At 39.3% G+C, this 12,070-nt stretch overlaps 1 protein-coding gene across 2 annotated transcripts in view; it reads left to right on the top strand.

Annotated features, from left to right (window-relative positions):
* Positions 1 to 12,070, top strand: part of INTS9 (integrator complex subunit 9) — a 117,494-nt gene that overhangs the window by 58,392 nt on the left and 47,032 nt on the right. For both annotated transcript variants that reach the window (XM_006864340.1, XM_006864341.1), the window contains 2 exons: positions 3,805 to 3,925; positions 6,360 to 6,494. In XM_006864340.1, the coding sequence (XP_006864402.1) occupies positions 3,805 to 3,925; positions 6,360 to 6,494 (256 nt within the window). The remainder of the gene's footprint in view (positions 1 to 3,804; positions 3,926 to 6,359; positions 6,495 to 12,070) is intronic.

Raw genomic sequence — 12,070 nt, forward strand, 5'->3', positions numbered from 1 at the left:
TTCTCTGGATAGGGTCCCACATTCCACTCTTGTTCTACTCTCTTGATGGTCCTAGGGTTTTCTGTTCCTGGAATGTAAGATTAACTACTCTCCCCTTTTTGTTACAAAACTTCTACCTTTACAGTTGTGATAGTCACAATATGTCATGATAACAATTACTCAGTGTTGAATAAAATGAATCTTATCCCCATCGCCTTTCACCATACCCATCTAGACAACATGAAACTATTCAGTCAGATTTTATCTTCCCCCCGCACACTCAGAAACTAACCTCCCTCTTGAAAACTTGTAAGCCAATCACTTCATGCCTTTATAGGCCCCCCATTTTAGGTAGCCAGTGTCTAAGTTGCCCATCCTTATCTACCCAGTATAAGGAGGGGATAGGATTGATACTTGATGTGAAGACTCCTTCCCTTTCAGTTGGTATTTTCAGCTACTATATAAATATTTATATATAATATATAAATATAAATCAAGTTTATCAAATTGTAGCAATTTATATTTGTTTCCTTTATCAAAAAGTTGTTTTTTTATCTTCCTCTAGTCGATTCTGATCATCCAGCCATTGAAGCTAGGTCAAATGAGTACTAGCTACAAGTTTGGGCATTCTTGTGCGTCTCCCCTCACTTCTATCAGCTGGATGCTTCACTCTCAGCTCTGGCCCTATCTATGTCGTTGTCCATGGGCTCAGGAGTCCCCAGGTCTCATCATACTTTGGACCAACCAGCCCTTCCTCTTCTCTCTCTCATCTCCAGGTCAACAGGGGTTGTTGGTATACGTTTATTGTATTTTGTTGTCAAGTGCCGTCGAGTCGATTCCGACCCATAGCGACCCTGTACAGGGTTTCCAAGGAGTAGCTGGTGAGCTTGAACCTCCGACCTTGCAGTTCAAACAGGTTTGCAATCTGGTGCATTAATCCACAGCGCCACACCAGGACTCCTTTTATTGTTTATATGTTATTATATTTAAATTCCAAGATCTCTTTTTTATTCTCTTTTTTAACTAGTAGTCGCTTCTCATTTATTAGATATAAGAACAATAGTAGTTTTGTGTTTCCTTGTTTTAAGTTTTCTTCTACTTGCCTTTTTCCTCTTATTCTCTTCTTCCTCATTTGTTTTGGTCTTTTCCATTTTAGAAACTTTCCATTCATTGGTCACTGGCCCATATCTAAAACACTATACCATGAGTAGAAGGAGCTCTGGTAGCGTAGTGGTTACTAGTCGGGCTGCTAACCTCAAGGTCAGCAGTTTGAAACTGCCAGCCTTTCCGTGGGAGAAAGATGAAGCTTTCTGCTCCCATAAAGATTTACAGCCTTGGAAATCCTATACAGGGTCACTATGAGTTGGAATCAACTCCACAGCACACAATCACTACCACCACCATGTGTAGAGCTTGTTTAATACTAGACTTCATGATAAGGTCTGTGGATTGGGCCATTTATTTTTCAACTCTGAGTGCCAGTATCTTTTAGCTTATATTTTGCTTTGGGGCTGACCGAATTCTTCAGAGAAGCCTTTTCCAGTTTCCTGTCCTGGAGAGTATAAACACAGATGTCAGTGTACTGGGAGCCATTAGTAGAAGAAAAAAAGCTGTCCTCAGCACTTAAAGTGTAGCTTTCCTTCACGGCCCTTCCAATGTGTATCACCCACCAACATTTTCAGCCTCTTAGGTTTCTTGGGAAGCTGCTATCCCAGTTTAGTGCATACTGCCACTGGGCAGGCTCCTATATAATTGCATGAATCTGAAAAACCATGCCTCATCCCACCAATCCTATCATTGGAGTCCACTTGGGATGTATGTGTCCCATATAATTATGTCAAAATCCACATTACAACAAAAGACAATATTTGTGGGGTTTTTTGCTTGATTTCAACATACCTTCCATTATTGAAAACAAAAACACATGGTAGCAACAAAAAATTCAAAGCAGAAAATAATTCAGTCTTGAAAGGGTTAAGAAGGCTACCTCTGTTGTTACCCTTAGTCCAGATTCTCATTCTTACTATCTCCAGAGAATACTCACTGGTGGCATACTTATGAGGAGAAGGATGGTTGCTAAGCTGTATGTAATGGGTGAGGACGTTTGGAAGGCTCTATTTCTTAATCAGTGCCCTAGTATGGTGCTGTGGATTAAAGCACTGGACTGCAAAGTCAGTTTGAACCACAAGATCGATGGTTCAAGATCACCAGCCACTTCTTGGAAACCCTATAAAGGGTTGTTATGGGTCGGAACCGAATCAATGCCACTTTAACTACAAACTTCTTAATCACATTTTTTAAAAATCCTCTTTGTTTTTAGGCCCAATGTTAACCTCACTTCCAGACATAATTATTGTTTCCAGTTTCTGAGCTTTTTATAGATTGTGCAACTAAATTACTTAAATTGAACTTTCCTGGGTCTGCTAAGTCATTTGTCTGTCTACTTTCCACTTTCTAAAGTGTTCTTGCTGTTGTCTCTTTTCTCACTGTCTTTATCTTGAAGTGTGTATGTCTGCGTGTATGTGAAGCCCATTGCACTTGTTCCATGGTATTTCATTATTGCGAGCCAGGGCTAATGTATGCATTCAGTTCATTGGAAGTGCCTTGATCTCCATTGTACAGTGAATGTGAGGGAGGGAGGTCACCATTTCCACGCCTATTTCTGATTTTGTTGGAACAAATGATAAAATATTTTTCTGATGATATATATATATATATATAAATGTTTTATTGTGAATTATGTGATAGCTTACATGGGTGAACATTAGCTTTACATTTCATCCTATCGTATATCATTTCCTTGCCATGGTTATAATCCCCTCCATGAATCATCAACCAACCAAAGGGTATATCCTGCAAGCCTGTGCCCCAGTCGTCAGCACACAGCCCCTATCCCTCTCTGGGTCTAGAGCCCCCAGCTGCTCCATCTCTCCACGTCATTGTCTCTGCCTCCATCTCTGGCGTCTCTACTTCTCTGGGTAGGGTCTCGCACTCTGCTCTTTTCCCTTGATGGTCTCAGGGACCTCCACAGCTAGACTGCAAAGTCAATCACTCCCCTCCTTTTGCTACAAAACGTCTACCTTTAAAAGTCTACTTTTACATTTCCAATTCTCACAATCAGTACTCATAACTATTATTCACTATTGTATCACAAGAGACCTGTCTGCATCTTCTTTCATCAGTCCCGCCCAGATAGATTGGATACTACTCAGTGGAGATATTCTACCTTCCTCCATGTCCTCTGGATCTAGGCTTCCTCTTGAAAGCTTATAAGCCAGTCACTTCTTGCCTTTGTAACCCCTCCTTTTTAGGTAGCCAATGTCCAAGTTGCCCATCCTTGGCTACTCTGTGGATGGAGGGGGTGGGAATGATCCTTGCTATAAAGATTTGTTCCCTCTTTTGAGCTACTGCATCCATAAGTGTAAGCCAAGTTCATCAGATTGTATCAGATTACTCTTTTTTTCCTCTTCTTTCTTCTTCTAGTTGAGCTCTGATCATCTGATGATATATTTTTGTTTATTTATTTGTTTGTTTTAAGGGATACACACCCTGATGCTGGTCTCAATGAACCCAAATCATGCATTGGTCTTTATTATGCCTAGCCCTGTGTATGTTCAACTATTTCTTTTTTGATAGTTTTTCAGATCTATCAGTAAAGTTTATTTCATTTATCTTTTATAAACAAGCAAGAAAATGGGACATGTCATATAGAAATGCTACTAATAAGTTGGACAATTTAGATGGAATGTACAAATTACTCTAAAGAAACGCTCTGTAAGATAAAGAAATGTCCAGCTAGTAACTGGCATTGTTCTGCATTCTCAGGCTGCTGCCTTCTCCCCTAAAGGATGCAGTGGAAGTATCAACTTGGAGAAGATGTTATACGATGCAGGAGGTGAACTCGGCCCTTAGTAAAATCCAGCTGGTGGGATATTCCCAGAAAATAGTGAGTGTTGACATGACCCAAGTGATTCAGAGATGCTTTAAATGTTATTGTTGTTCATTGAAAGATGCCTGTAGCTTCCTTTTTTTAATCCACTCAGCCTATGGATCTTGTTACTGGTATAATATGAAAAGACAGTAGTAACACACTTACCAGCAAAAAAAAAAAAAAAAAATCACCTGTGATTTTCTACGTTTCTCTCAGGGCTAAGCTCAGAAGATTTTTATTGGTACTCTTTCCTAACCCTCATATTCTGTATACCTAGCTAGCATATAATGAGTCAGGAGAAAAGCATGTCACCCTATTCACAGTAGAGCAGTGGGCACTACTTCCCAGATTTTAGACAAGAAATTAGGAAATGGAGAGTATAAAAAGATGATAAAGCAATCTGTTGTTAAGTGTCGTCACATCAGTTCCGACTCATAGCGACCCTGTATAGGGTTTCCAAGGAATGGCTAGAGAGCTTGAGTCTCCGATCTTGCAGCGCAAACTGACTTTGTAGTCCAGCGCATTAACCCACAGCACCACACCAGGACTCCAAAGCATTCTGGAAAGTACCTAAATCATAAAAGTTCCCATTTCTGTTAATTTGTGCCCAGAATCATTTAGAACAGAAAAACCAAGAGCCTAGGCAAGCAATCAAGTTTCTTCAGGACAAACCCCCCTCTAAGACTGAAACTGAAAGGGAACACATGAGCTGACATGTAAACTTGCTGGTGTCTATGTTGGTCTACTGGTGAGGGAAAAGGCAGCAATAAAGAAATGGGCTGAGTTCAACCATGTTCCACAGACTCCCGCTAACCTGGAGATGAGAGAGAGAAGAGAAAGGGCTAGTTGGCCCAGGTGTGGTGAGAGCTGGGGACACTTGAGCCCATGAACAAGGACATAGCCACAGAGAGCTAGAACTGAGAGTGAAGCATCCGGCTGATATGAAGTGAAGAGAGGCACAAGAACACCCAAACTTGCAGATAGTATCCATTTGACCTAGCCTCGATGGCTTGATAATCAGAACTTGACTAGAGGAAGATAAAAACAAAAGAATAAAACCATTTTTGATAAAGGAAATGAGGGTAAATTGCTACAATATAAGGAATTTGACCTGTACTCATGGAGAAAGTAACTCTAAATACCAACAGAGAGGGAAGGAGTCTTCACATCAGGTATCAATGCTATCCTCTCTGTACACAGGGTACATAGGGATGGGCGACTTAGATATTGGCTACCTAAAATGAGGGGGCAATGAATGCACGAAGTGACTGGCTTACAGGGTTTCAAGGGGAAGCTTAGTTTAATAGTATGTGGGGAAAGAAAGAGTCCCCGCTGAATACTTTTCATCTTGTCTAGATGGGTCTGGTGAAAGGAGATGGGGATAAGACTTTTATGATTCTATAGTGAGTAATTGTTATCATGACTAATTATGACTGTCACGGTTGTAAAGGTAGAAGTTATGTAACAAAAACAGGAGAGTGTAGAGTCCAGAAACAGAGGACCCTAGGATCATCACGGGAGAAGAACACAAGTGGAATGTGGGACTTTATCCAGAGAAGCAGCGACACCAGAGATGGAGGCAGAGATGGGCTCATGAATCGGAGAGCAGCTGAAGACTCTAGATTCATGGGAAGAGAAGGACTTGAGAGCTGGCAGCCAGGAGGCAGACTTGCAGAATGTGCCCTTAGGTGGTGCAAATTATTTTATATGCCTGAGTGTTTAGAAAAAAAAAAAGGGAGAGAGAGCTGAAGTGAATAGATGATGATAGTGTTAACTGATAGTACATGGAGGGGATTATAATGAAACAAAAGGTGTATGATTTGTTGAATGTAAAACTGATGATCTGCCCTGTAAACTTTCACTCAATCCGCAATAAAAACCTTTAAAAAAAAAAAAAAAAAAATACGAAGAGCCTAACACTTAGCCTGAAATGAAAAGGGCAAGCCAAAGTATTTGGTTCTTTGGTCTATTTGAAGGTAGAATACATTGTCTCTACCTTCAGTGAGTTAGTCCTGAGTGCCTAGTGACTTGAAGGGGGCGTGTAAACTCTGACGGTGATATGGAAAAATTATAGGCTTGCTTTCTGTATCTGCTACTGAGAAACCTATTTTTGTGTTGTTTTTTCCTACAAACATATCTGGTATGACTACCTCACTTAATCCTCATCATACCACCTTTCTGTGGGAGTGTTTAAAATTTTCCCCCCATAATAATACCTTTTAATTTACCTTACAAAAAGAATTGCTAAGTCCATATTATAAGAAGAAAATACTTAACTGCTTTTTACATGCATTTTCAACTCTGCTTTACACAAATTTCATTCCTATGAGTGTGAACAATATTTTTGTAGATCTGCAGATAGTCCTTTCATCAGAGTAATAACAATTAATAAACCAACCTGATTACATTGAAACAGTGTTGTCACTTTGCAACTGGCTCTTTTTTTCAGGAGCTTTTTGGTGCGGTGCAGGTGACTCCTCTAAGCTCTGGCTATGCCCTTGGGAGCTCCAACTGGATTATCCAGTCTCATTATGAGAAAGTGTCATATGTCTCTGGATCCTCCCTGCTCACGACACACCCTCAGGTGAGTTTAAGTTCTCTTTTAACAGCTCTATTTTTTTGTTATTTAACCCAAATTCTGAATGAATCCACAGCTATATTTAAATATTCCTCTTTTTTATTATTATTATTATTCTATAGATACTCTATAAAAATTAGACTGTTCGTTTCAACATGTAGGATTACAGGTTCCTCTATAAGAATCCTATTGTCTTTACAGCCACCTTGAGGAGTCTTAAGATTTTTCTACAGTTTCACAAAGCACAGCCTAATATGAATCAGAAGGAGCTCTGGTAGCTTAGTGGTTATGAATTGGGCTGCGAGCCGTAAGGTCAGCAGTTTGAAACTACCAGCTGTTCAGCAGGAGAAAGATGAGGCGTTCTGCTCCCGTAAAGATTTACAGCCTCGGAAACCCTGTACAGGGTCGCTATGAGTCGGAACCGACTCCACAGCACATAACAACAATATGAATCAAATATTTATTACTTAATATTTAATTTACTGAGTGCCTGTTGTTATTGTTGTTTAGTGCCATTGAATCAGTTCTGATTCATCGTGACCCTGTATAGAGTTCCCAGTGAGTGGCTAGTGGGTTTGAACCACCAAGTTTGCAGTTAGCAGTCCAATGCTTATCCTACAGCTCCTACTATGTGCTGAATCTCTCATGCCTACTAGGTGTGAGAGATTCAGTGGTACCAACAGGCACAGTGTCTCATATATATTTGGAGAAAGCATGTAGAAAATAAATAAATGAGCGATGCAATTTCATATTGTGGTATAAGTACTGGAAAACAATAAAACAAGGTAATTTATAGTGATGGAGTCCTGGTGTGGTACTGTGGGATAATGCACTGGACCGGAAGGTCAGTTTGAACTGCATGGTCGGTGGTTCACGTTCACCAACTCCTTAGAAACCTTATACAGGGTCTCTGAGTTGGAACCAACTCGACAGCAGTTAGCAACAACAAATTTATAGTGATGGAGACTATTTTAAGTTGCATGGCCAGGGAAGGCCTCTGTTGAGGTTTCATTTGGACTGAGATTTGAAGAAATGAGCATGTAAAGATACTACAGAGTAAATAGTAGATGAATAGCCCCTAAAACAAAAACAAACTTATTATGTTTGGAGAGCAGAAGTGACCATTGTGATTGCAACAGACTGTAGTCATACAGGAGTCCTGGTGCGGGGAGTCCTAGTGTAGTGCTGTAGGGTAAGCACTGGACTGCCGAGTACAAGATTGGCAGTTCAAATCCACCAGTCAATCCCTGAAACCCTGTACAGGGTCACTATGAGGCACAACCAACTCAACAGCACTTAAGTAAAACCTATAGTCATTCAGTCTGTTGTCATGTCCAAGAAATATCATATATGCTGAACTCTGTGGGTCATAATGATTAGGAATTTGGATTTTATTTTAGTATGTAAAAGGAAGTTGTTAAAAATTTTTTCATTTTTTAAAAAGGCTATTTAACAAGAAGTTAAGCACATAAATTGACCCTAGTGTGGTGCTAAAGGGTAAACACTGGACTGGTAACTGCAGGATTAGTTATTCAAACCCACCAGCCATTCTCAGAAATCCTGTACAAGGTCGCTATGAGTCAGAACTGACTTGACATCACACAACAACAGAAAAACAAGCACATAAGCATTGTTTCTAATGTAATAACGCTTCCTTTTTAGGATTTGTAAAGAACATATTGTTCAGTTACTAAATTCTGGCCATTCCCATGCTTGTTTGGAAATATGGGTGTGAGGGAAGGTGAAGATTAGATAGTTAGGTGGCATATGGGCTCAAGTTATCAATATATCCATCTCCCATTTTACAATGGGAAGAAGTCTAGAACAATACAAAGATTCTGAACTGCCTACCACTCTTGATTTTCTTTCATATCTTCTTTTATAAACAGTTCATCTCAAGGTCTAGAAGGGACAAGCTGTTTTATTTTTGCCATTAGCTAGCAGATTCCTAGGCCCTTCCCACTTACTGAAATCAAAAGCCCATCAGTGTCATCCTACTCTACTTCATTGAATCAAACTTTTTTTATTGGCAACTTCTATCATTCCTGATTTATTTTTCCATAAAAGACAGAAAGATTACTTGACTGCCAATTTTTCTAATTTGTCCTGCTTAGATCACAGCCTTAGCAATACTACTGATGTAATTTCCAGTAACTCATTTCTATAAGGTTCATAAATTAAAAGGGAAAATAAGGTCTTGAAAGTAATGCACAACATACCTTCAGTAATTAATCTTTATTTCTAACTGGCAACCTGTGTTTTATGAAAAAAAAAAAAAAAAAAAAGGAAACATTAGCCTTTTCTTTACCAAATGGTTCTATATTTAAATAGCAGGGACAAGAAAAGTTTTGGTTTGAGAATATTGCTTATCTACTTTAGGAGATAGCAAACTATGGTACATGAGCCAAATTTGACTCACCGCATGATTTTGTAAATAGCATTTTGTTAGAATATAGCCACATCCATTTTTTTTATAAATTGTTTGTTTGCCTTCCTGATACAATGGCAGAGATAAGTAGCTCTTAATAGAAAAAAAGGAATTTGCTGACACCCCTTAGTTTACTTAAATGGAACCCTCATTAGGCAGGAAGAATCTTGCAGGCTATTGTAGAGATCTAATAAGCAAAGGAGAATGAGGCTTTGGATCAAGGTTGAGGCAGTAAGAATGGAGAGACAAGTTTAAGAAAATATTGGAGAATTATTAATTCAACAAACATTTATTGAATGCCTATTGCCTGGAGGGAAGGAAAAATACAAGTTGAGAATTTCATGCCTGGATGACATTAAGAATGTCACCGATAGATTTGACAAAGAGAAGATTGTTTCAGAAGGGGGCTGGAATATGATGATTTTTTAATTGGACGAAGGTTTATAAACAAGATCGTCAGCTCTGTATTCAACAAACCATTCACCTTGTTTCATCTCAATGATTGCCGTCTCCTCTGCAACTACATTTATCCCACTTCTTCCCTGTGGCTCCCCGTTTACATCTTATGTTTCACAGATGAATAAGACAAAACATTTGATGTCCACTTACAAAACAAAAAAATATATATTCATTTAAATGTCCAAAGGACACATTCTGCTGCCAGCCTCCTGCCCACACAGCCACCGTCTTTGCTGTCGCTGCTTTTCTAGGTAGGAATCTCACACTCCACTCATGCTTTTCCTTCTTGATTGTATGGATCATCTTTTCCTAAAAAGAAAGATTAACTATTCCCCCCTTTGAGTTATACATCTACTACAATTACACTTGTGAACATCATCATTAATCCTGCTAACAGTTATTCAAAATTGAGTCATAAAATTCTGTCACCATCGTCCTCCATCCTTTTTCACCAGATCCATCTGGAAAAGAGGGAAACTATTCAGTAAGGAATCTACTCATTCTATAACTAAGCATGCTCATGAAAGCTAGTAAATCAGCCACTTTGTGCCTTTGTTTGTTGTTGTAAAGTGCTGTCAAGTCAGTCCTTCCTTTATAGCCCCCCTATTTATGGTAGCCAGTGTCTAAATAGTCCATCTCTATCCATCCAGTACGCTATGGGTCAGAATCGGCTCGACGGCACTCAACAACAACAACAATACATCCAGTACATTGAGGAAACAAGGTTCTTCGTTGACATGAAGAATTCTTTCATTAGAGTTGGAAATCTGAGTCATTGCATTCATAGGTAGCAGTGTATCTCGTCAGATTGTGGCAATTTACACTTGTTCTCAGTATCAAACATCTTTATATTCCTCAGTTCAAGTTCTGGTCAACTAGCCATCCAAGTTATGCCAGATGGGTCCTAGCTGCAAGTTTGGGAGTTCACACACACCTCCCTGCACTTCAGACCCCTTCACTCTCAGCCCTAGTCCTCAGGGGCTAGGTTAGTGCCCATGGGCTGAGGAGTTCACACAGAGCAGATGAGACATTTAATTAAACAATTGTTAGACATTGTTGAGTTTGATATGACTCAGGGCACCTATGGATATCAAACAATGAAATGTTGCCTGGTCCTGAGCCATCTTCATGATCATTGGTATAATTTAGTCCATTGTCCTGGCTATTGTGTCAATCTGTCCCATCACAGGGTTTGCTCATTTTCACTAACCTTATCTTACCAAGCATTATGTCCTTTTCTACCAATTGGTCTTTCTTGAAGAAAACTGTGAGCCAATGCACTGGACTGCAAAGTCATTTTGAACTACAAAGTTGGCACAGTTGTTCCTACGCCTGGGTCCATTGCTGCTGCCACTGTGCCAATCCATCTGGTTGGGGCTCTTCTTTTTTTTCTCTGACCCTCCAGTTTACCAAACATGACATCCTTCTCCAGTGACTGTTCCCTCCTGATAATATATACGAAGTATAAGAGATAAAAATCTGGTCATCCAGAATTCTGGTCATCTATGTTGGCTGTACTTTTTCCAATACAGATCTGTTTGTTCCTTAGACAGTCCTTGGTGCTTTAAATATTCTCCTCCAGCACCATAACTCAAATACATCAATTTTTCTATGGTCTTCCTTACTCGCTGTCCAACTTTCACATGCATGTGAGGTTATTGAAAATACCATGGCTTAGATCATGCACACAGTCCTTTAAACTGACATTTTTGCTCTTGAACACTTAAAGAGGTCTTGTGCAGCAGATTTGCTGCTTGACTGCTGCTTCCATGAGTGTTGATGGTTGATTTGAACAAAATAAAGTCTTAGACAACATCATTTTTTTCTCCATTTATGTGGATGTTGTTTATTAGTCCAGTGATGAGGATTTTGTTTTATTTTTCATGCTGAGATGCAACCAATACCTAAAGCTGTGGTCTTTGATCTTTATCCGTATGTATTTTATGTCCTTTTTACTTTCAGCAAGTAAAGTTGTATCATCTGCATATCACAGGTTGTTAATGAGTCATCTTTCAATCCTGATGCTATGTTTTTCTTCATATAATCCAGCTTCACAGATTATTTTCTCAGCATGTAGATTGAATAAATGTGAAAGAATACAACCCTGGTGCACACCTTTCCTAATTTTAAATCATTCAGTGTTTCCTTGTTCTGGTCGAACAGCTATCTCTTGTTCTATGTACAGGTTCCTCATGAGCACAATTAAGTGTTCCTGAATACTCATACTTTGTAATGTTATCCATAGCTTGTCATGATCCATACAATCGAAAGCCTTTGCATAGTCAATAAAGCACAGGTAAACATCTTTCTGGTATTCTCTGCTTTCAGCCAAAATCCATCTGACATCAAGAGTGATATCCCTCATTCCACATCCTCTTCTGAATCCAGCTTGAACCTCGGGAAGTTCTCTGTCAATGTTGTTTGCATCCGTTTTAAATTACCTTTAGTTAAACTTTACTTGTGTAGGATATCATTGATATTTTTTTATTTCTGCATTCCCTGGAGTCACCTCTCTTTGGAATGGGCACAAATACGGATCTTTTCAAATCAGTTGGCCAGGTAGTTGTCTTCCGGATTTTGTGGCATAGATAAGTGAGTGTCTCCAGTGCCGCATCAGTTTGTTAAAAGATTTCCATTTGTATTTCATCTATTCCTGGTACCTTGTTCTTTGCAATGATTTCAATGCATGTTGGAC

Source organism: Chrysochloris asiatica, unplaced genomic scaffold (genome assembly GCF_000296735.1).
Source record: "Chrysochloris asiatica unplaced genomic scaffold, ChrAsi1.0 scaffold00064, whole genome shotgun sequence".
In the NCBI taxonomy this organism is placed as follows: domain Eukaryota; kingdom Metazoa; phylum Chordata; class Mammalia; order Afrosoricida; family Chrysochloridae; genus Chrysochloris; species Chrysochloris asiatica.